At 33.5% G+C, this 25782-nt stretch overlaps 1 protein-coding gene and 1 non-coding gene across 2 annotated transcripts; both read left to right on the top strand.

The window, feature by feature from the left end:
- Window positions 1-24958, top strand: LOC141336077 (importin-5). Its single transcript, XM_073841580.1, has 26 exons — window positions 1-130; window positions 3356-3436; window positions 5828-6020; window positions 7020-7122; window positions 7239-7335; window positions 7988-8092; window positions 9105-9227; window positions 10993-11113; window positions 11384-11471; window positions 12410-12516; window positions 12607-12731; window positions 12829-12918; window positions 14307-14480; window positions 14827-15045; window positions 15777-15860; window positions 15953-16085; window positions 16284-16405; window positions 17739-17835; window positions 18561-18733; window positions 18851-18962; window positions 19981-20036; window positions 20126-20248; window positions 20331-20550; window positions 21943-22171; window positions 22258-22399; window positions 23984-24958. The coding sequence occupies exons 1-26, from the start codon at window positions 53-55 to the stop codon at window positions 24068-24070; spliced, it is 3282 nt and encodes a 1093-aa protein (XP_073697681.1). The 5' UTR covers window positions 1-52; the 3' UTR covers window positions 24071-24958.
- Window positions 10687-10823, top strand: LOC141337552 (small nucleolar RNA SNORA84). Its single transcript, XR_012355785.1, has one exon. It is a non-coding gene; the product is annotated as a small nucleolar RNA SNORA84 (small nucleolar RNA).
- Window positions 24959-25782: the final 824 nt, after the last annotated feature.

The raw sequence follows: 25782 nt of genomic DNA, 5'->3' as shown, positions 1-25782 counted from the left end.
GCTTCCCCTGCCGGCTTTCATTTGCTCGTCTCTCTTTCTGAATCCAGCAGCGATGGCGGAGCAGCAGCAGTTCTACCTCTTACTGAGCAACCTGATGAGCCCTGACAACACCGTCAGGAAGCAATCCGAGGTATGAAAGCCGGTTCCGGACCGCTCTGTGTGGATGCATGTCGGGAAATCTAACGTGTTTGTCTCAAACGCCGTTCGCGGTTTTAGCGCGGGCCTCTGGCCCAGCACATGTGTGAAGCGCGGGCTGCTGCTATGCGGCTCCGAATCACTTCAGGGAGTCGATTCGTTTCAACGAACCAACTCCAGAAACAAATTACGCTGTTATTTGGAGTTACCACACAAATAGCTTTATTTTTGTGGTGTGTGTAAACATTTATACTCTTATTTGGAGTAAATGACTCTTTGTTGATTGCTATACGGTTTGCTAAATTCACACTATTATTTTTAAAAAGGCTGAATTCGGTTTAGCAAACACTAGTATTAATCCTAATATATCTGTCATACTGATATTGCAGACGTAATACGAAAATTATGGCATATCGAAATCAATCAAACCCTCAGTTCGACTGAATAATTTGAAGGAATCGACTCAAATGAGCGATTCATTCGCGAGTCGGTCATCACAGTCGTGCGTTGAGTATCAACGTGGCCTAATACGGTTTTGTGTCCCGTCTCGGTTAAAAACGCTTTATAAATCAGATCTATTTCTAATTTAATTATTCAACGATGTCTTTAATGTTTCTGCGTCGAGCCACGGTTGCTACAAGGGTGCTAACCGGGCGCTGGTGTTGCTCAGATGGGCTTGATCTGCTCAAACGTGTTGTTAAATTGCTATTTGAGTCTTGTGAATGTTTTAAACAAGTCGTATTTGCGTTTTATTTTTCGAGAACTGTCGGTCAAGGTGATAAACGTTGACCACACAAACAAAATCGCAATATATACTGACGTTACCAGTCAAAAGTTTTTGAACCAGTAAAATTTCTCGATTTCTTTTGCCTTTTCTCTTTTCTTCTCTTCACCAAACCTGCATTTATTTGGTCCAAAATACAGCAGTAAAATTATGAAAATGTTTTACCATTTCAAATAACTGATTTCTATTTGAATATATTTAAAAATGTAATTTATTTCTGTGATTTCAAAGCTGAATTTTTAGCATCATTACTGCAGTCATGTTATCCTCTAGAAGTCATTCTGCTATTATGATTTGCTGCTCAAACATTTTTGTTAAAATAGCCAAGTAGAATTTGTTTAGGTTTTTTGATTTAATAGAAAGTTCAAAAGGACAGCATTTGTCTAACGTTAAAATGGAAACTTTTGTAACATTTTAAATGTCTTGATCAGCACTCTTGATGAATTTAAACCTTTCTTGCTAAATAAGTGTTCATTTTTATAATCCCCCTCAATTATACTGACTCCAAGCATGATTTCTGAAGGATCATGTGGGGTAATTATGCTGAGAATTCAGCTTTCAAATCAAAGCAATTAATTACATTTTGCAATATTCACACAGGATGCAATTTAAATAGTAAAAATATTTCACAATGTTACTGTTTTTGCTGTATTTTAAGTCAAATAAATGCTTGCTTGGTGAGCAAAAGAGACCTCTTTAAAAAGCATTAAAAATCTGTTCAAAAACTTGACTGGAGTGTATTTTCGCTTTGCATATGTTTTACTAGATTTTTAACGTTATCTCCCCTCGACAAGCAACACGATAATCAAACCACATTTCTGCGAAGAATGATGAATATTTAAAAACTCTTTATCGTCGCTATTGTGTCGAGTCTTGTATTTCACTCATTAAACAGTAACTTTACACCCGTCTTCACACCGTGAGATGAGTTTATCACAAAAGATGTCCATTCATACTGTCATGTCATGGAAACACTTTGGATTTGGGTCAGGGATGTGCATGAAACCGCATACCTCAAACCCACTTTTGCATGGAAGGTCAGCAGCGGCCCAGATTTCCCGGCAAATTCGAATTTTCCCCCCAAAACTGGGCTCCCCATTGGCACGTGTTTGTTCACAATAGTCTTTTGTTAGGAGCTTCTTTATCTGTGGGGAGTTCAAACCTGAGCTCATGGGGGATCAGGATGGGTCATTGGGTCTTATCGCTCATCTCTGCCATCGGTCAGCACTTTCCTTTAGCGCAGACAATGCTTGACCGGCGTGCCGCTAATGCGCTGCGGAAACTGACTCAGGCGCTCACGCCGTGACAAGGGCCAGCCGGCCCCCAGAAAACAGCTGTGGTGTCTGACAGTCGAATGAAATTGTCATTAGGCTTTTCAGAAGCTTTGAGGAATAAATGTGTGGAGTTTCCTTGTTTTAATTACACACATTCCCATGATTCATTCCAGACATTCTGCGCATAACCACGTCCATTTGTCACTTGTAAACTGACTCCAAGAATCTGTTTGACTCATGCAAAATGAACATCTTAAGGCTTAGTTGGTCTCCTACCTCCTCCTGGATGAACAGAATGAACTTATTTTGCTTTTAGGGTTTTTGCATGTCTTAATTTCACACATCAAGGCCTTAAAGTCTGAAATTAGAGGTGTTTTTACTTTTAGTTTATTCCTTACATGTGACCCTGGACCACAAAACATTCATAAGTGTAAAATTCATAATTTTTTTTTTTTTGACAATTTTTTGGGCTGGGACAATATTTGGCTGAGATGCAGCTGTTTGAAAATCTGCAATCTGAGTGTGCAGAAAAATCTAAATATTGCGAAAATCACCTTTTAAAAGTGTTCAAATGAAGTTCTTAGCAATGCATATTACTAATCGAAATGTAAATAGTACGATTTTTAATGCTTTTTAAAGAAGTCTCTTTTGCTCACCAAGCAAGCGTTTGTTTGATTTTAAAATACAGCAAAAGCAGTTCTATTGTAAAAATATATATATTTTTTTTACCATTTAAATTAATTGCCTTCTATGTAAATATTGCAAGATGTAATTAATTGCTGTGATCTCAAAGCTGAGTTTTCAGCATCATTACTCAACATGACCTTCTAGAAATCATTCTAAATTGGGACCCTTTTATTTATTTACATATTTTTAATAAAATTTTTTTGGATGGGACAATATTTTGCAGAGATCTAAATGTAAATTGGTATTTGCAGTAAGAAATTTACAAAATATCTTAATGGAACTTTACTTAATATCCTAATGATTTTTTGCATAAAAGAAAAAAATATAATTTTGACCCATGCAATGTGATTTTTAGCTGTTGCTACAAACATACCAGTGCTACTTAAGACTGGTTTTGTGGTCTAGGCTCACACATTCAGTCTTCGAACCATCTGTATGTGTAAACTGTATTTAACTTCTTTATTTGCTCTTGTAGGAAACGTATGACACCATTCCCGGTCCGACGAAGATCTCATTTTTACTGCAGGTCATCCGTGATGCATCCGCTGCCGAGGAGGTACGTGCGAGTCTGTTTACTGTCATCAGCGCTCTAATATTTATTCCAGGCATCCATTTAGACCCCGTGCAGTCTTTAAATGGTATAAATGGCAGAAAGTGCTTTGTTTACACTGTCCATTATGCCTCGTACCTGCTCACTCAGGGTCAGATGGTGTGCTGTTGTCTCGTGGTCTTCTCGACGTTCTTAGTTGTTAAGTAACGCCGTTGTGCTGACTGTGAGTGGGTGAGGTTAAATGGAGACTCTGGTGTTCTTCAGACAGGACCTTGTTTACGCTAGTGTTGAATTCGATTCCTGGAAGAACCGATTGCTCAAGATGAGAGCTGCAACTTATTCAGACTAACCTGTGACAGGCCAAGGTTAAATTATAGTTGGGGTTTTGACCTTACGAGAGCAGGCGGGCTTTTGCAACATGCTTAACCTGTGGTAAACCTTTTAAACCAATTGTGGTAACTTCTTTAAACTTGCAACCTGCAAAATTGTGAATCAATTAAAGGCTGAGGTTTAAATAATGTGCACTGTTTGTCATTAAATTAGGACAACATAAATATTACTGTACCTGTACAGTTGTACTGTAAAAATGTACTTACATTGTGTAAAATTATAGTATTTTTTTACATTTTAATTAGTGACAATCACAATTTATATTATTAATACTGATTAATCTCTTTTTTTTTTTTTTTTTTTTTTTTTTTTGGTCCAAATTGTGTGGCCAAGAGAAGCCTGGATTTATTATTTTTTTTTAATTGCCAGTTAGGCCTGCAACAACTAATTGATAAATTCGATTATTATCGATAATGAAATTCGTCGACAACGGTTCTCATTATCGATTAATCGGGTCCGCCCACAGTGCACGTACAACTTCAATATTAATATCAAGATTTAAATAAGGAATTCTCATGTTTTGAGCAGCTTGGATCACGTAACTCTCCTGCAGCATCTCAGTCTGTTTCCTCCACTATTTTTAGATGCATTTTGTCTATAGAAATGCGTCATTCAGTGCTGTTATTTGACGTGATCCTCTGAAGTTGTACGTGCGCTGTGGGCGGACCCGATTCATCGATAATGAGAATCGTTGTCGACAAATTTCATTATCGATAATCTGTTTTATCGATTAGTTGTTGCAGCCCTAATCAAAATCATTAGTTGCAGCCCTATTGCCAGTGTTATAGAATTTATATGCTGTTATAGTTTAATAATTAGTAATTTTATTAAATAATTAAGTAACGATCACATTTTTTTGTCTTTTGTAATATATTTTTAATTTATTAACTAGTCTTGTAATTAGCTTTTTAAAAATTATATTACAATTTAGAATTACTATATATTTTTTTTTGTTCAATTGTAGTTTATTCCTAGTTACTATTTTTCCATCTTATATTGCTTCTAAATCAAATTTTAAAATTATAAATCAACTTCTAACTTAAAAAAAAAAAATCCCAGCTTAACTTGCTTAATTCAAATTTTCAAATATCAAAACTTTTAATTTTGGTGTTTTAGGTCTTTTTAGCAGTTTAAATTGTTTCAAGTTAACTTCTAAAATTATTCAAATTATTCTGAATTTCAAACTTTTACATGTGAAGTTTTTCATCTTTTTTCAAGCTTATTTTGCTTATTTAAAATGTTTAAGTTGTAACTCAATTTTGAACTTTTACATTAAGTTTTTCATATTTTCTGTCAGTATATTTAAGTTATTATAGTTAAACTTGAATCCCATTGCCATTAGATTATCCCAAACCATGCAGTCTTTTGCTGAAGTTGTCAAATATATTTATTTTTACTAACCCAGAAAATGCAAACAATGTATGAAATAGAACCCTGTGTTAAAACAATATTGAGTTAAAAATTACATTAAATTCTATAAAACTCTTTAACCACCCAAATGTCAAAATATTGCAGTAACTCAAAACATGCCGCCTCATTGTCTACTTGTCCTCTGAATGCATTTTGCCTTTGCCTCACCTACTGTCTCATTTCGGTCTCTTGACCTCAGATATTTATAGATGTGTGAAACTAGAGTGTGACGGTCAACCTAAAAAGGTCCTCATGCATTCTTTGTGTTTTCTGTGGTTTCTTGGTCTTTAATGTGACATACAAGTTCACATAGTTAAACAGTTCTTATCCTAGATTAATGTAGAATGCTAATACTTCAGCACAGCATTTTTTTTGTTTTTGTGAAATTATCTTCTGAGATGCTCTCTAGAGACTTACTGTAGCCACCTGGACAGGAAGCTGCAGTCATTAGTCAACCCTGCAGTTGTAAACGTCCTTTTTAATGCTTAAAAGTTTGAGAAAAACAAACAGATGAAGTCCCACATTTCAACCTGTGGCTTTATGTGCATAGCGTGTCCAGTATGGGTGTTTAAAGCTCTGCAAATGCTTTATCCACAGGTTAAGCAGATGGCAGCTGTGCTGCTGCGGCGCCTGCTGTCCTCGTCTTTCGAGGAGGTCTATCCCAGCCTGACCATCGACGTGCAGACGGCCATCAAGACAGAGCTGCTCGCTGGAATCCAGTCCGAAATCTCCTCCAACATCCGCAAGAAGGTCTGCGACATCGCTGCAGAGCTCTCTCGCAATCTCATCGGTGAGTTGACTCTTGATTCGCTCATACTTTGGTTTGGCTGTTCCAAATTAAATCAATGTGAAGTAATGCGTTTTTTTTTTTTTTTTTTTTTTTTTTTTAATAAATCTTATGACGATGACTGCAACAAACCACAATTTATATTGTTAATACTGATTAATAATCACTTTTTTTTCTCTCTTTTTTTGTCCCAATTTGTCCACACAAAGCCTGGATTATTTTAAAATTGCAGTTAATTGCCAGTGTTATTTTAGTATTTGTATGCTTTTATATTTTACTGTATCTTTTTTTTTTTTTTTTTTTTTAATTGATAAATTGTGTTTTAATCTTAATTTCTTAACTAGTCTTGTAATTTGCTTTTTTTTTTCTTTTTTTTTTCTTCCTAACTTAGCTTGCTTAATTCAAATTATAAATCAATTTCAAAACTTTTTAAATTAAGTTATTGATCTTTTTTCCAGGTTAGCTTGTACTTGTGGTTTGGCTGTTTCAAAGTGAATCGACGTGATGTAATGCCTTTTATGACGATGACTGCAACAAACCACAATTTATATTGTTAATACTGATTAATAATCACACTTTTTTTTTTTTTTTTTTTGTCCCAATTTGTCCACACAAAGCCTGGATTATTTTAAAATTGCAGTTAATTGCCAGTGTTTTAGTATTTATATGCTTTTATATTTTATTGTGTCTTTTGTGATTTTTTTATTTTTTTAATTAAAAATTGTGTTTTAATCTTAATTTCTTAACTAGTCTTGTAATTTGTGCTTGTAATTTGTGCTTTTTTTTTTTTTTTTTTTTTTTTTTTTTTTTTTTTTTTCCTTCCTAACTTAGCTTGCTTAATTCAAATTTTCAAATTATAAATCAATTTCAAAACTTTTTAAATTAAGTTTTTTATCTTTTTTCCAGGTTAGCTTGTACTTGTGGTTTGGCTGTTTCAAAGTGAATCGACGTGATCTAATGCCTTTTCTTTTTTTCTTTTTTTCTTTTTTTTTTTTCTAATAGATGATGACGGCAACAATCAGTGGCCAGAGATCCTCAAGTTCCTGTTCGATTCGGTCAACTCTCAAGATGTTGGCCTCCGGGAAGCAGCGCTGCACATTTTCTGGTGTGTAAAGTTTGCATTGAAGCTATTATAGTTTGTTACTTTCTCAAAACTGATTCAGAATTTATGCTGTGAAAGCATTTTAAATTCTCTTTCTGAACTGTTTCGTCCTCATACAGGAACTTCCCAGGTATCTTTGGCAATCAGCAACAGCATTACATGGAAGTGATCAAGCGAATGTTGGTTCAGTGTATGCAGGATCAGGAAAACCCACAGGTCAGTGTCTTCTGATCATTAACATCCCTCTTTCTCACATTTGATCACCAGAAATATTTGAAATAATTTTAAAGTAATTTGAAAAATGATAGCGTTAACTAGGATTCAATAGGAGTCAATGTATGTTTACAAATGTAAGAATTTACACCTGTGTATTCTTTAAAAAAAATCCTTCATCCTTAAATTTTAGCTTTTTCTTTAGCTGTTTCTGTCTTTGTGGTACTTTTTCCTGATGTGTCTTATGATTTGTCTATTAATTAGGAGAGGGAGAGAAATAGATTCTGGTAATTTATTAATCTTTTCTTTTTTTTTCTTTTTTTCTCAAGCATGTACAAATGTTTAAGTTCAAAGATGGTAAAACCTTAAATGGTCAAGAATCATTCTGAATCATATAGTGAAGTGACTAAAGAATCTGGTTGGTTGCAAGCTTGTTCTTTGTATTTGTTGTCTATTAAACCTGATGAAAGCCTTTGTGCTGAAACATGATGCACAAAGAACCGGTTTTCTAAAGCTCCATTTTTATTCTTTAATTTCTTCTCTCCACAAGTCCTGCTGCTTTTGAGTGTTTCTTTCTCTGTGCACATAGTTGGTTGTGACATTGCACAATTAACCTCCCAGAGTGACTAATCTTAAACTACTTTTTCATTTACAGATTCGAACCCTGGCTGCACGTGCGGCTGCGTCCTTCATCCTGTCCAATGAGAGCAACACAGCTTTGCTGAAACACTTTTCAGACCTCCTTCCTGGCATCCTACAGGTGAATAGAGCTCCTAATCCACATCTTTACTCAGTAAAGTGCATGTCTGCTGTTTTGAATATAGGTTTTCGGTCACTTTTGATGACTGAGAAAAGCTCACTAGTTCCCCTTTTGTGGTTTTATTCTTTTTAAATGCACCCTTTTGCCAAGTTCACCCTGAAGAACCATGCACTTCTATAGTCACCTTTGCACTGATTTTATGCTCCATTTTACCTCGAAGCATGAATGCAGTCAGTAAAATATGAACACAAGGGTGCATTAAGCTCAAAGATATTAGTCAAAATAAATACTGCTGAATGCATGTATTAAGTTTTGCTAATTTAAATATTCAAGCACATGTTCAGCAAATAAAACCAAAGATGGCATTGTCAGAATGCCATTTTGGCGAATATCCTCATAAACGGTTGGGAATAATTGGATATGTACTGTTATTAAATCCGTGCAGTAGGTCTTAAAGTGATAGCAGCCTGTCATCAATATTAAGAGAATTCTTCACTGCTTTTGAAGTTTTGACTGAATAACTTGTAGCTTAAATGATATATTAAATGTATACAGACAGAGCAGTGTTTTTACATTTAATCACAGTTTCTGTACCTAAAAACTACCTTTTTTATATATATATATATATATATATATATATATATCTATCCTAAAGCACTGCTTTCAGTTGTATCTTTTAGTCAGAACTCAAATGATGTTGTATAACTTGTTCATTGGTGAATTATATACTGACTTTGTGGTCTTTAATGTTCAAACTTTATATTGGTTAGGCTAGTAGTTTTTGCTGTGGAATCAATATTTGGGGGAAAATAACTGGTATCTAAAATGTTGTTGCAACAACTTTATTTTTTAACCTATATTGTTATGGGTCAAAACAACAAAAAACAAAGAGGCTGTTTTGTTGCCAGGGAAAAGTGTAAAAAAAAAAAAAAATCTGAACTGCAGAAAGTCCTCAGTGTTGAGCCCTGCCAAAAAAAAGTAGACTACAAGAATCTTTTCTTTCCCCAATCAGGCGGTGAATGAGTCCTGTTACCGTGGTGACGACTCCGTGCTGAAGTCACTGGTGGAGATTGCAGACACGGCCCCCAAATACCTAAGACCAAACCTGGAAGCCACTCTCCAACTGAGCCTGAAGGTGAGCCAACTTGAAAGCTATTTATATTTTATCTAGACTAGTTAGGAATATTGTATTAAGTATTATGAGAATTTTATTTTTTATATACACTGCCACTCAAAAGTTTGGGATCAGTAAGATTTAAAAAAATTAAGTGTTATGCTCAAGTCTACATTATTATTTGAACAATACACAGTGATGCTGTGAAATATTATTACAATTTAATTTGACTCTTTTCTGTTTGAATAGATTTTAAACTGTAATTTATTTCTGTGATCAAAAGTTGAATTTTAAGCATCATTACTCCAGTCTTCAGTGTCACATGATCCTTCAGAAATCATTCTAATATGCTGATTTATTGGAACCATATACACCACAATTCAAAAGTTTGGGGTCATTATTTTAAAGTTTAAAATAAACGATTTGAGCACAGCAAGGGAAATAACTAGTGTTTGTGTGCAGTGCCCAATATGCAGAAAATACATCACTATATCAAAAACGCAGCATTTTTTTTTCTTTTTTCTTTTTTGTCGAAAGTAAAAGAAAACGCATGTCTAACAGTATTTTTAGATCTGTTTGTTAGTGTTAAAAAGACAGCAGCTTAATTAACATTAATGGCAGGCAGCACGCTTATCCAAGAACAAATAAATCACTCGCTGGTCTTGACTGAATATCTTTCGTAACTTTAATGAGGATTAAACTATACTTTGTTTTTAAACGTTTGTTTTAGATTTCTGTACCTGCAACTAGTTCAGTTCTATTTATGCTATTTTATTTGCTTGATCCTATTTTATTACCGTTTGCTCGTCTATAACAGTCTAGTGTTTGGAATTCATATTAGTCTAGTTTTTGCTGTGGCTTTTTTTGTTTGTTATAATAATAATAATAATAATAATAATAATAGGCAAAAGTCTCTCTTAGGCCTAAGTGTTCTGTAGGCTGCTGATTTTTCTCATGTTATTCAGCTGGAACAGAAAACTTCGTACAAATACAATATAAAAATGTTTGACTTTTTATTGACTTGCTTGAATCGAAACTAGGAATGAAGTAGGAAAAACGTTCAAATGATACCCAACACTAAGTGATTTCTTAGGATTTCTATTTTGAAGGTATGCTGTTCTTTTAAACTTTATTCATCCCTATCCTGAAAACTGAGATTACAAAAAGGATTAAGCACCACAGCTATTTTCAATCTTGATGATGAAAGCGTCAAATCAGCCTATTAGAATGATTTCTGAAGGATCACGTGACACTGAAAACTGCTGTAATGATGCTGAAAATTCAGCTTTGATCACTGGAATTAATTGCATTTCATGATACATTCACTATTTTAAATTGCAATATTTCACAATATTTTGTTTCTGTATTTCTAAATAAATGCAGCCTTGAGCAGAAGAGACTCCTGTAAAAACATTAAGTCTTACTAATCCCCAAATTTCTGTGTATGTATATCTCTAGCATTATAAACCTCTTTAGTTGTGCCTGGTGGTTCCTTGAGGCAGCTCGTCTGTGCTGATCCTTGAGGTTTTATTTAACAGGCACACATTGATCTCTGCGATTTAATGCGTGGAAGCTGCCTTTCCATGCATCTTCCACAGCCCGGTTGCAGAAACATGTTATCATGGGTGTGTAAGCATGCTGAGCGTAACTAAAACTCTGTCCCGCTTTGAAAGTGAGAGTGATGCACAAAAACTCACTTTAAACCATGTGACCTTTCATAGACTGAGACAAATGCAGAATAACAATCATTATAATCTGATTAAATTGTTTTTCCTCTTGACTCCAGTTGTGCGCAGACACCAACCTCACAAACATGCAGCGGCAGCTGGCGCTGGAAGTGATCGTCACGCTGTCTGAAACGGCTGCTGCAATGTTGAGAAAACACACCAACATCGTTGCACAGAGCGGTAAGAGACTTTTAATGCTTTATGTTACTGTACTAATTACAAGAGTCGTCAGAGCTGATGAAAGTGAAACTTCTCAAGCTTAAAAGTGCACCATAGCATGCTTTTTGACACTTTGTGTTAGTGTTATGTCAAGTAAGAAAGTATTGCATTTCAGAAACAGTTGATCAGTTGTGACTTTTCAGAAAAATTAATTTGATAGCAATGCTAATTAGTTGCCAAAAAGCAGCTTTTCTGCTGTGAACTTTAATTTTTGCTCTTAAATGTGTTCAGTACCTCAGATGTTGAGTATGATGGTGGATCTGGAGGAGGATGAGGAGTGGGCCATGGCTGATGAACTAGAAGATGATGACTTTGACAGGTGAGTTTAAGATTTGCATCATAAAATGAGTAAGTTTTTAGGGAAAGCTGACTATTTTTTGCTTATGCAGAATGTTTAACCACAATTGACAGATCAAATTCAGATTCTGGGTCACTGTGTAATTGGCATACTAGTAATTTTCCAATTACTATAAATAGGGTTTGATCTCTGTGGATGTTTCCTCTCTCCTCTCTCTTCCTCTCTTTTTGTCATTTTTCAATTACAAATATCGGAACTTTCTTAAATCAAGATATTTACTTAATGCAAAATTAAGATATGAAGTCTTGTTTTGAAAAATTAAACTAACACCATAACTGTAACTTAAGCTTAAATTTAAAAAGTATACATTAAGACTTAACTAATTTTAGTTTATGTAGTATTAAACTCAAACTTAATGTATAAAACTGTAGACTATTAAAAAGCAAACAATGTAGTTTGAAAAATGAAAAGATAATTCAACATTCAAAATGTTAATAAACTTTAAACAATTTAAATTCAAGTTTAATTAAGTTGTTTGGTTTTGTCAGTTTTGCTTTTTAATGTCAAGTTTTTATATATATATTTTTTTAATACTACATCAGGTTATACTGAATTAGAAATTTTGCCTTGTCAACTAGCTAAAGTAAGTATTTCAGCTAGTTGACAAAGCAATTTCTAAATTGGCTTAACTTGTAGTAAAATAAACTAGAAAAAAAATAAACTATTGACATCAAAACATAAAACTGACAAAAACAGCAATGATTTAAATGAAAGCAGAATATAGAACTATATAAGGCTATAATGGTATTATATTATGAATGCTAACTTTTAAATAACGTTTTGTTGGAGGTTTTATTTTTAAACTTTTAGGTGTTGCTAATTAAACTATGACATTTTTAATTTATCTTAACGATGTTCCTGATTCTAGGTCAGTTATAAGTGTAATTTAATCTGTTCAGTAATGCTGTTGCGGGTGAAAGCGCTCTAGACAGGATTGCATGTGGCCTTGGAGGAAAGATTGTCCTTCCCATGATCAAACAGCACATCATGCAGATGTTGCAGAACCGTGAGTAAATGCATTAGGATCTATTAATGTGATTTCATTGATAGAAATTAGATTTTTATTCATAGATATGTTTGTCTCATTTCCTCGCAGCTGATTGGAAGTACAGACACGCGGGTCTGATGGCGCTCTCTGCTATCGGTGAAGGATGCCATCAACAGATGGAGGCCATTCTGGCTGAGATCGTCAGCTTTGTTCTGCTCTTCTGTCAGGATCCTGTAAGAGAACTCTTGTGGCCTGTAAATCATAGCACTTCATTTTTGATGTTTTAACAAGTACCGACGCTAAACTGAGCCTCATTCCAAACCCCTTCAGCACCCCAGGGTTCGTTACGCTGCCTGTAACGCTATTGGACAGATGGCCACAGACTTTGCCCCCACCTTCCAAAAGAAATTCCATGACAAGGTAGTGCTTGATGTTTAAATTGTATTCTTTTTTCCTTTTATCTTCTCACTGGACACAAGCAAAGTGCTTTTTTTTTTAATAAACCTTTTAACATTTTTTTTCAATAAAATGAAAGGTGGGGAAGATCCAAAAAGGAAAGGGGAAAAACGGTTAAAGTAGTGTAAAAAGGTAAAAGTGTTATCAAAGTAAAATTCGATAGCTTTAACGGAACAGTTTTTCACAAGTCTTGCTAAACTTGTGTATTGCATAGGGACTAAAATTGTGCTTGTTTCAGTGCTTTATAGATATTTCAGTGCTACATAAATGCATTTCAACTGTATGATAACTACTTTATTGGTTATAGTGAGTTTTTTTTATTATTGTTATTACATAAAGTAGTTGATTATTGTAAATGACAACTATATTGTTAGTAGTAAGAAAGTATAATATAATTGATTAAAATGATGATAACAATATTGCTATAGTATATAATATACTGTTATAGTATATAATATTGATAAACTATTACGACCACTGTATTAAATAAATGCTCAATCTTATAATTTGTTAAAATATAGAAATTGATTCTTGTAAATTACTACTAATAAAACAATAAACAGTAGTTGTAGTAATCTAAAATGTTACTGTTAAATGTTAAATGTTATGAAAATATTTTTATATATTTATTTTATTTCTTTAATTTATTTCATAATATAGTAATATTGCTAAATAACAACTACTGTGAGTAACTTAATGTAAGTAAATCGATGTTGTTTTATATTAGTAATAACAGATCACTTATTTTGCTTATTTTATTATTATTGGTTAAAGTAGTAATTAAGTTACTACTAATAAAAAAACTTGTAATTTAAATGTTTATAATTAGCAGTGATGATAATGTTAATTGCTATTATTGGTTAATGTAGTCATTGTTTCATGTAAATTACTCTTAATAATAAACGGTGTAATTTTAAATTGCTAATTAACAACAATGATGGAATAATAATAATAATGTTATTGCTATAAAATATAGTAATATTGCTATATTAAAATATTGTTCATAATTTATATAAATCATTATTTTGTAATTAGTAATAAACAATTGATATAGATTATTATTATTATTATTAATTGTTACAGCAGTAAAATGTATCAAATTACAGATTTTTTTTCATTAAAATATATATATATATATATATAATATATATATATATATATATATATATATATATACATACATACATATACATACATGCATACTGAATGGTAGGTTTTTGTTTTTCCTCAATGTATTAAGACATTTAATTACATTCTGGTGCCAGTCCTGTTTGGGTAAACTATCCCCTTAAAGACTTGGTTTGTCAATGCGCATCACTCCAGTCTCATTCATCATTGCTGTGTTTCTGTAGGTGATCTCTGCGCTCTTACAGACCATGGAAGATCAGTCGAACCCTCGCGTCCAGGCCCATGCAGCCGCTGCGCTCATTAACTTCACTGAGGACTGTCCCAAAACCCTCCTCATCCCCTATCTGGACAGCCTCGTCCAGCACCTGCACGTCATCATGGTGGCCAAACTCCAGGAGGTGTGTCCCGCATCTTTCATTTATTGGATCAGTTAAAGGGAGTTTGTTATCCCAAGCTGCTCCTTTAATGACTGTTTTCTCTTCTGTTAGGTGCACAAAGCTAACGCGGTGAGATGTAGTTTGATCTGGATTAGGGTCTGTTCAGCTTCAATTCAGAAATGAATGCTGTTTCATTTAAGGCTGCTGAATTGAAATTCAATTGACCCTCAATTCAGATGTCAGGAGGTGTTTTGGAGTTGTGTGATCTCATGGTGTGATGGTGTGAAGACTTCTCATGCTTGCAGTGTTTGATTCTGTCTGGTTTAAGGTGCGGATTTCATGTTTTAATGTTGTTTGATTCTTCCAGCTGATCCAGAAAGGCACCAAACTGGTGCTGGAGCAGGTTGTGACGTCCATCGCGTCAGTGGCTGATACTGCGGAGGAGAAGTTTGTGCCGTACTACGATCTGTTCATGCCCTCCCTCAAACATATTGTGGAGAACGCTGTTCAGAAGGAGCTTCGCCTGCTCAGAGGAAAGACCATCGAGTGCATCAGCCTCATCGGCCTGGCTGTGGGCAAAGAAAAGGTGCGTTTCAAGACCACTCTTGGGAAAACAGTTATTTAATAGTTATTATATTAACATTGTAAAATTTAATTAATATAAATTTGTTAATCTATTTTTATTTTGCGTAATTTATCCATTTATTTAAACAACTTTTTTTATATGCTTACACCAAAGCATACTTTTTTTTTTTTTTTTTTTTTCTTCCCCCTTGGTCCAATGTAGTTTTTATCCAAGTTCCTCTTTTTTTTTTTTTTTTTTTTTTATAAATTATTATTTTTCTTTTTTTGCTTGGTTTATAATTTTAAACATTTTAAATAAGTAGTTTATCCTTTTTTATTTTGCATAATCTATTTAAAAATTTGTTTGTGCATTTTAAACTTTGTCCTCTTTTTATTCTAGTTTTAATATTACTTTTTTCTTATACACCTATATTATTGTATTTTTAATGCATCCTTTTTTTAAATTGATCTTTTTTTTATTCTAACTTTGTTGGTTTTATATACTTTTTTCCCCTTAACTTATTCTTTTTACATTTTTAATGCATCCTTAAATTTCTTTATTTACCATTTTTATTCCAACTTCAACCATTTTATCTAATTTTTATTTTTATTGTAATTAAAATGTTAACTTCATTTATCCATTTTTTTTTTTTTTTTTTTTTTTTTTAAATTCTATATACCTTTTTTTGTTTGTTTAAATCTGTGAATACCTGATTTGTTCCCGTCCAACCCTTTTGTTATTTCTCTTAATAGTTCATGCCAGATGCTTCAGCTGTGATGCAGCTCCTACTAAAGACACAGACTGATTTCAATGACCTCGAAGATGACGATCCACAGGTCAGCAAAGATCAGTCCAGCACATTGTCGTCTGATTTCAGTACTCGACTTTATCTTGTGTTGTGTTTAAGCTGCTCTCTTGTTACCTGCAGATCTCCTACATGATCTCGGCCTGGGCGCGCATGTGTAAGATCCTGGGCAAAGAGTTTCAGCAGTACCTGCCTGTGGTGATGGGCCCGCTGATGAAAACAGCCTCCATCAAACCTGAAGTGGCCCTGCTTGATAGTAAGTGAGCTCTCCACACCGTCTGTGTTTTTAGGATTCATAGATACCCTTATAGTTTATATGCATGTATCTATTCATAAGAGGAGAAATAATGACCATTAACTGAAAAATGTAATTTAAATATACTACTAGCTTTTGACTCTTTTAGACTCAGCTGGTTGTGAGTTAGTGTAACGGTTGTTGGTCTGACTCCTACAGCTCAGGACATGGAGAACATGTCTGAAGATGACGGCTGGGAGTTTGTGAATCTCGGGGACCAGCAGAGTTTTGGCATCAAGACGGCAGGACTGGAGGAGAAAGCAACGGCGTGCCAGATGCTGGTGAGATGACAATCCACATATGCAACCAACTAACTCTTGGCCACCAAAATCAACATTTGAGGAGCAAATTGATGTTTTGTTTTCCATAGTCTGGGAATGTAACCAAACCACTACATTTCCTTATTTGAAGTTCTTAACCTCTTAAGATTTTTTTTTTTTTTTTTTTTTTTTTTTTTACTGATTTTGGCATACCTAAATTTAAAACTGCCCTACTCGCATACATTGGTGTAACTTGATAATGGTCTCATTTCACAGAAAATACCCTAAATTTTAACACACGGGTGGAATAATTTATACCTTTTTTTTTTTTTATATATAATTTTATGATGAACACTAACTATATATGTGACCCTGGACCACAAAACCAGTCTTAAGTCGCTGGGGTATATTTGTAGCAATAGCCAAAAATACATAGTATGGGTCAAAATTATTGATTTTTCTTTTATGTCAAAAATCATTAGGATATTAAGTAAAAATCATGTTCCATAAATTTTTGTAAAATTCCTACTGTAAACCTATCAAAATGTAATTTTTGATTAGTAATATGCATTTTTAAGAACTTAATTTGGACAACTTTAAAGGTGATTTTCTCAGTATTTTGATTTTTTTGCACCCTCAGATTCCAGATTTTCAAATAGATGTATCTCGGCCAAATATCGTCCTATCCTAACAAACCATACATCAATAGAAAGCTTATTTATTAAGCTTTCATATGATGTATATATCTCAGTTTTGTAAGATTTTACCTTATGACTGGTTTTGTGGTCCAGGGTCACATAAGTTGATTTATTTGAATGAAAGCAATATGTCCTCTAGGTGTCTCATTTTGCAAGATAAGGAATACCTGACTTCAAAAGTGTCCCATTCCCACATACATTGGGCTAAATGGCTAAAAATGGTCTCATTTGGCACAAAACACCTTTAATTTTAACACATGGGTGGAATAATTCATAATTATTACTGTTTGTTCACAATCCATCGTTTCCCTACTCTGCATTGAGTTGCAGAGCATGCTAAAACGATGCATGTATTCTGAAAGTTTAGATTGTTAGCTTTCAAAAGAAAATGTCTGTATTTGTGCTCCAACATAATATTTTCCAAACAACACGCAATGATGCAATTCCTGTACCGGTATTATGAGCTTAAGAGGTTAAATTGATCATAAACTGATCTAAATGTAGTTGCGTGGCTAGAAATATTCTCTGCTGTTAATATTTCTGAAAAAAATAATCCATTTTGGACCCTGTAACTAACCAAATTACTGGCGTGTTGTAATAAAACTTCTGTTGAATTACTAGGGTGATGTTTTAACTTTACCTGTGTTCTTCCTCAGGTGTGCTATGCTAAAGAGCTGAAGGAAGGTTTCGTTGAGTACACAGAGCAAGTCGTCAAGCTGATGGTTCCTTTGCTCAAGTTCTACTTCCATGATGATATCCTTAGACTATAATCAGTCATTTTCTGTATATCATGCAGGGTAATGATCCAAAAGTGTTTTCTTTAATGCTGACATTTAGAGTGCAGGACAGGGTTATCTAACTTGAAGTGCTAAAACCTAAATTTGAAAAAAAAAAAAAAAAAGAGAGAGATACATACACACTGATAGAGGTGACAAACACAACAAAATTACTAAATCTAAGTAAAATTAAAATAAAGAACTAGTTTAAAATGTTATTTTTTTTCTTAAGTGTCCTTTTTTTAATGTTTGTTTTATTTTTCTGTTCATGTGTATGTTGCCAAGGCTTTTTTTTGTGTGTGTAACAAAAACAAACAATTACTAAAACTTAAATTAAAAATGTAAAATATTAAACACAAATTCAAAGTAATAACTTAAATGTATAAAAATAACTAGTGCTTGAGGTAATGCTTTTCACAAATAAGTAATGCACAATTTTACACAGGAGTTAAAATGATTCACTCTGGATTTGTTTGTCATTTTAGCGCATTAACTTAAACTAAATTAGTTTTTGTTTTGTTTTTTCCCCTTGGCAACAAGCTAAGTCTTTAAATATAGATTTAAAAATGTAAATAACTTTAGTGTTTTGTTTTTTTTAATAACCCTGATGGCTATCAGTTTCTCAGTTTTTAAAATGTTGATCAGAGATGATTTGTTCACACACCTGAGACTCTGTTAGCATCCTTAACGTATGTGTTTCACGTGTGCGTGTGGCGGCAGCCGAGTCCATGCCTCTCCTGCTGGAGTGCGCTCGCGTCAGAGGCCCAGAATACCTCACGCAGATGTGGCACTTCATGTGTGACGCCCTCATCAAATCCATCGGCACCGAACCAGACTCGGATGTGCTGTCAGAAATCATGCACTCGTTTGCCAAGGTAATGCACATGTCAACTAGGTCAGTGTTCTTTCTGCAGCTCCCTGTAAGAATTTAAAAATGCTGTTTGTTCAGCAGTGTTTGTGTGTTTTAATAAGTGAATGTCTTCACTCATTAGTGCATTGAGCTGATGGGAGACGGATGCCTGAACAACGAGCACTTTGAGGAGCTGGGCGGCATTTTGAAAAGCAAACTAGAGGAGCACTTTAAAAACCAGGAGGTTAGACAAGGTGAGTCGCACAGGAAATACTTTACTTTTCAGTGTTTTTTTTTTTTTTTTTTTCCTCCGTTTTTCGTTCATTTAGTTTTTTCCCTCTTTTCTTTTTTTCAGTTTCTTAGTTTTTTTTCCTCTCTTTTTTTTTCAGTTTCTTTTCCTCCTGTTTTTTGTTTCTTTGTCTCAGTTACATTTTTCCTTTTTTTTCATTTCTTTTTTTGTTTCGTGTTTTTTTTTTTTTTTTTTTTTTTTTTTTCTCCTCCTGTTTGTTTTTCAGTTTCTTTTGTCCAGTTTATCATTTTCTTTTTTATTTTTTTTTTTCCTCTTTCATTTATACTTTTTTTTTCTCCTTTGTTTTGTTTTTTTTATTTGGTAGTTTTTTTTTTTTTTTTTAGGATTTATAATCTCTCCTTTTTTTTTTTCTAATTTTTCCTCTGCCTTTTTTTTTCCCTTCAGTTTTAATTTTTCTAGATTTTGTTTTTCTCCCTTTTTTCCTTTTAATAATTCATTTTTTTTCCCCACCTTTTTACTTTTTTCAGTTTATCTTCCTGGACCCCCAACCCTTCCTTCCTTCCTTGTTTCTATTTTTTTTTTTTTTTTAGTCCTCTATAAAACATTTCTCCTTAATTCAGTTATTTCAATTTTCCTGTTTTTTTTTTTTTTTTTTTTTTTTTTTTTTTTTTTCTAGATTCTGTTTTAATGATTAAATCTACATTTTAGAAATTGAAAAACATCTAATTCAACTCAAATTTAGACCCCTGTAAAATCATTTTATCCCCCCCCACCCTGAATTTAATTTTTTTTTTTCCTTTTTAGTGTTGCTTTTGCAATACTATATTACAGACTACTTACCTCTGATGGCAAATAAATTTTTTTTTAGAAAATTGATTAAAAGATTTTGTCCTAATTGGACCCCTTTATCAGCCAATTGCAATCTTTAAGGCCTAATTTCAGGTGTTTTGGTGTCTAGGTGACATCTTAAATGTTTGAGACGTTTTAAATGTTTCATGACTAATTGTTTCTGTTCTCCGCAGCCAAACGACAAGATGAAGACTATGATGAGCAGGTTGAGGAGACGTTACAAGACGAGGTGTGCATCTCATCTAACGTACATTTCTTGTAAGTAATTCTTTAGTTTAGATCAGTAATGGTGAAGCTCCTCTTGATCTGTATGTTCAGGATGACAACGACGTCTACATCCTGACCAAGGTGTCGGACATCCTGCACTCCATCTTCAGCAGCTACAGAGAGAAGGTTCTTCCGTGGTTCGAGCAGCTGCTGCAGCTCATCGTCAATTTGATCGTAAGTAACTGCGTCATGTCTGCAGTTAAGCTGTTTTAACCATTTATGCAGGTTGTTAATCATGGGGTTGTGTTCCTGACAGTGTCCTCACAGACCCTGGGCGGACAGACAGTGGGGTTTGTGCATATTCGATGATGTTGTCGAACACTGCAGCCCAACGTCCTTTAAATATGCCGAGTACTTCCTGCGGCCCATGATGCAGGCTCTGTGTGACACTAGCCCAGAGGTGCGACAGGCGGCCGCATACGGCGTCGGTGTCATGGCTCAGTTTGGAGGAGAAAACTACAGGCCTGCTTTCACAGGTGGGAAGTCTGATATTACACTTTTTTTTTTTTTTTTTTTTTCTCCCTTCTGTTTTTAGTTTTCTTGGATTCCATTTTAATGAATTCTGGATTCCAAATTAAATTTTAGTAAGCAAAAAGTATGTCTAATTAATTGAAATCATGGAGCTTATACAACATAAGGACCCTTTATGTTTTTAACAAACATTTTTGGGGGCCTGTTAATTTCATTTCTCTAATTTCCATTTTAATTTTTTTGTAAATTAATAAAAAAAAAAAAAAAAAACTTGTACAAATTACCAACAGCTTACCATTGATTTTTATGATTTATTTTATGGCCATTTCATTTTTATGAAATTTTCAAACTTATTTCTTTTAATTTCTCTAATTTCCATTTTAATGGTTAGTTTTTTTTTGTTTTGTTTTTTGTGACATGGTTCCATATGGAACAACAACTTAACATTAATTTTTATGGCTCTAAGAAATTTTTGAAAACTTTCATTTTGTTTTAATGGTTAAACTTATAGTTTAATTTAATCAAATAATTTCAAATGGAACTTTTAATAATTTTTTTCTTCTTCCCTGTTTTTATTTAGTTTTAATTGTTACATTTAAAATCAAATCTTTAAAAAAAAATTCCTGGATACCATTTTAATGGGGTTACATTTTTAATTAACAAAATCAAATCAAATGGAACCTTAAAATTTACCTTTTTTCTTATAAGGAAAAAAAGGGAAATTTATTTTAAGGTTCCTTTTGATTTTGTTAATTAAAAATGTAACCATTAAAATGGTATTCGGGGGGAAAATTTCATATGAAAAAAAATACAGAATTCTCAATTTAAAATGAATTATAAAAGATCTTTTGTATTTTATTTTAAATAGAGAATTCTGTATTTTCATATGAATTTTTTTTTCCCCCCTGGATACCATTTTAATGGTTACATTAAGTAAACAACACTTCAAGTTTAATAAAAAAACAAAAACAAACTTGTTTTACAAAAACTTGGATTGCATTTTGTTTAAAATTACATTTAAAAAGTATGTCAAATTAAATAAAATCATGAAACTTAGTGCCTTTTTTTTTTTTTTACAGTAATTTTCAGTTCTGTTAATTGATTTTTTTTTTATTTGATATTTGATATTTAATATGCATTACCAAAAATGATTAAGCTTTTAAATGTAATCAAATACATTTGTTTTATTTTAAGACAAAATTTTAAATTCCTTTTATGACTTTCAATATTTCAATAACAGTCTTTTTGCACTTATTTAAAATTGGCCAAATTCCATGATATTCTGGTTACAGAGTATTTTTTGGGGGGGGGCTCTGTATTTGTTTCTCTGCAGCATAGAAATCATAGGTTCTTACATCAGACTTTATATTCATGCACATTGTCATTTGTTCTTCCAGAGGCTGTCCCTTTGTTGGTGGGTGTGATCCAGTCTCCAGACTCCAGAGCTAAAGAGAACGTGAACGCCACTGAGAACTGCATCTCCGCTGTGGGCAAAGTCATGAAGTACCGCCCAGAGTGTGTCAATGTCAATGAGGTCCTCCCTCATTGGCTCTCCTGGCTGCCACTCAACGAGGATAAAGAGGAAGCTGTCCACACATTTAACTATCTCTGTGACCTCATCGAAAGGTGTGTGTCTGCCAGCTATATTATGAACTCTGGAAGTCTTAGATGAAGGTTTGTGATTTGAGTTTAATGTTTGTTTCCTCGTGCAGTAACAATCCCATCGTTCTTGGACCTGAAAATACAAACCTTCCCAAGATTTTCATCATAATTGCTGACGGTGTTGCGAATGAATCGATTAAAGGTGAAGATGGTTGCAGCAAACGATTGGCCAATGTTATTCGTCAAGTACAAGTAAGTTTAATGTCATGTCATATGAAAACTCTAGTCTTGAAGAATATTACTGTTTTATATTACTAATTATATTTTCTTTTTTTTTGTGGGCATGTTTACATTTTTTACATTTGAAATGGTTATCCTATAAACCATGCATGTTTATCAACATAAAATGAACATTTAAAGAGCTAATTTATGCATATTAACATGTAGTTTTAACATTCAAAATCCCAGCATTGCTTTTGTTTTTAATTTCAATGTATTAATTTTTTATAGCACTAACAATATAAATGAGAAATGTAGTTTATATGCAGGGGTGCATATAAGTTGTGTGTTTTTTTTTTTTTTTTTTGCGTCTGGAGATTTGGTTTGGCCCTCACACTGCACATAGTGTGACCCATTAAATATAATTAAATACAAAATAAATAGTGATATCATTGGAATTTATTTTTATTTTTTTTATAAAATAATAGTGTGGTAGTTGCAGTTTTAAAATAAAAAGGGAATATTATATTAAAATTACAAATTTTATAGTGAACTTAGTTTTTTTTTTTTTTTCGTGAATTTCAAACTTAATTTAGCAAGCTTTTATTTTGGCGGGTTGCCTGCAAGTGCGTAAACGTTCAAAAAAGTGTGAAAAGTGTGCATATATACATGTATACATATACATATGCGTGTGTGTGTGTGAATCTTATTTTATTTTTATATATATCTTATAGCATATACTTACAAGTTTTTAGTAAAATTGTATGTATAATACATTATAATAATCATGTATGTAAATTTATATATAATATGTGACCCTGGACCACAAAACCAGTCATAAGGTTAAATTTGACAAAACTGAGATATATGCATCATATGAAAGCTCAATAAATAAGCTTTCTATTGATGTATGGTTTGTTAGGATAGGACAATATTTGACTGAGATACATCTATTTGAAATCAGAAATCTGAGGATGCAAAAAAAATCAAAAAGACTGAGAAAATCACCTTTAAAGTTGTCCAAATTAGGTTCTTAACAATGCATATTACTAATCAAATTACATTTTGATATGTTTACAGTAGGGATTTTACAAAAAATCTTCATGGAACATGAACTGGTTTTGTGGTCCAGGGTCACATATTTATGTGTATATGATTACATTTGTATGTCTAAACAATTTTTTTTTTTTTTTTTTTTTTTCAAATACTTGTTAAAATATTTTGTATTAAATATTCTTTCTAAAATATATTTATTCTATACTATTAATGTACATAATGGTTAGTCTAATTTTAGTATTTCTGTTTGCTATATTGATATAAATGTTATATTGCATATAAATGTTTGTTTATATCCTTGTTTTTTAAAGAGCTATTGGATTAGTTTTCTGTAGATATGCTTTAAAGTATATTTTCAGTATTCATGAGGTGTTTTTTTTTTTTTTTTTTTTTTTTTTTTCTCTTTAGACCATTTCAGAGCACAGGCAGGATTTTATTTTCCCACACTTTTAGTTTTTTTGCTTACAGGTTGACCCAAGAAGAATTTACATGAGTTTCTGTGTCTGTCAAATGTTTAACCGTGCCTTTTTTTTTTTTTTTTCTTTTTTCTTCTCTCTTCAGGTTTCTGGAGGCCTCTGGACACAGTGTGTATCGGCGCTCAACGAGACGCAGCAGAAGGCCATCCAGGACCTCCTGAACACGGCCTGAGTGAACGAGCGAAGCCTTAACCCTGTAAAACAGCCCATCTATTGAGGATTTAAAAACTTTGCACCTGGAATTCCACATCTACATTTTTGGCCCTCTCCCTATTTCGAGTAAAGAACCGTCATGTGACTTGAGTTTGCGTTGGGCCTCTGAGCCGTCTGGACCCCATCTCTTCGCGTCTTCAACAGCGGGGACTGAGGGTCTGGCGAGTGCGTGTGCGTCTCACCTCAAAAAGAGGGCCAGCGGCTTCAGAAACCCTCATCTTGAGCGGACGTGGGGGGGATTTAGGGGTATGAAATGAAACTAACAGTCATCCATCGTAGATCTTAAGAATTTCTGGTGTAGAAATTGTGCTTTTCTCCCTTACGAGATCAGTTATAGTTGTTTTGTCAACTCGTGTGTCTTGTCGATCCTTGCCGAAGCTGATTTGGGGCTCGGTCCGGCGCTTTTCTCCGACGGATCGGACCGAACTTGTCGGTTGAGCTCGAATGCAATAGAGCGATGATGCAGCAGTCTTGTTGTCGACATTTTTTTTTTGTTTTGTTTTTTTTTTCCTTTTAGGTTTTTGTTTTCTTCTTTTCGACGCCGGTCCAGATCGCCGGCGGCGATGTTCGGGAGAAACGGGCAACGGTTTGCTCCACCTTTGCTGATGGTGATGTCTGTGTTACGGCTAACATTGTCTGTCATTGGCTCACTTAATCCATGCAATGAAATAAACAGCATAGGAAAACCAGGACTCTGGGTTCGGGCTTCTCATTATGAAGGAAATGCACAAATCTGAAGCCGGTTGGCTTACGACTTGTCACATGTCCATGGAACATTTGTATGATATGCAATCTATCCTGGTTAATCATTTTACAACACTTTCAGTATTAAAGCTGCAAGACATGATGAACTTTGTGTCAGCCTTTCATTACAATCTGCATGCTCTGGAATCTGGTTTGTTGCATTCTGAACTTTAATAAATGTTTTCATGATTTCAGTAGGTTTACTCAAATGAATGCTTGTTTTTGACCATTATTTTAAAGTGGATACAATGCTTTAAGCAGAAACTGACAGAACGGAAGCTGTTTACATGGCCTTTTTATGGTTTTACAGCAGTAACTGGAGATAAAGTTGACTGGGAGCTTGTATAAAAATGTTTGTAGTTTGTCAATAGGAAAATTAGTAATGTAGGTTTCAAGAAAATAATTGCATATAAACAATATTAGTGAGACAAACTTTGTTTACTTGATCAGTGTTTAAATGAGTTCTAGTCAAAGGGAACATTCATATGATTTAAGATGTCACTGGATTCAGCAAGATGCCAAAAAGTTGAGTTTTAAAACTGAATTAAAAAAAAAAAAAAAAAACCTGAAGACAAGTCTATCGCTTACAGCTTCAGTTATGGCATCAAAGCGGATTCGTGTTGTTGGAATGTCTTGCAGGAACTGTAAAATCCTGAAAGATTAAAATGTTCTTGTTTTACAGGTACATTATGCTGTTTTAGTTAAGCTTAGTCAGTGTTGGGTTAAATTACTCTTTAAATTAAAAAAAACTTGAAGATTAGCATTACTTATTACTAGGGTTGCAAAGGTGTGGAAAATTTCCAGAAACTTTCCAAAAATCCCATGAAGGATTTTAAAAATTCAAAATTTGTACTGAAATTTCCACATTTTTGCAACCCTCTAATGTTTTAGATGGAATTATTCAATTGTTTATAGAATATTTGATGA

This window comes from Garra rufa, chromosome 6 (genome assembly GCF_049309525.1).
Source record: "Garra rufa chromosome 6, GarRuf1.0, whole genome shotgun sequence".
NCBI lineage: Eukaryota > Metazoa > Chordata > Actinopteri > Cypriniformes > Cyprinidae > Garra > Garra rufa.
The sequence above is the reverse complement of the archived record's forward strand: the minus strand, read 5'-3'. Positions and strand labels throughout refer to the sequence as shown.

Excerpts from the sequence above, each read along its gene's own strand:
- LOC141336077 (XM_073841580.1), top strand. The coding sequence starts at position 53 with ATGGCGGAGCAGCAGCAGTTCTACCTCTTACTGAGCAACCTGATGAGC. Across the intron at positions 15,046-15,776 it reads TGGCTGTGGGCAAAGAAAAG|TTCATGCCAGATGCTTCAGC; the intron begins GTGCGTTTCAAG and ends TTCTCTTAATAG. Across the intron at positions 18,963-19,980 it reads AAACCAGGAGGTTAGACAAG|CCAAACGACAAGATGAAGAC; the intron begins GTGAGTCGCACA and ends TGTTCTCCGCAG.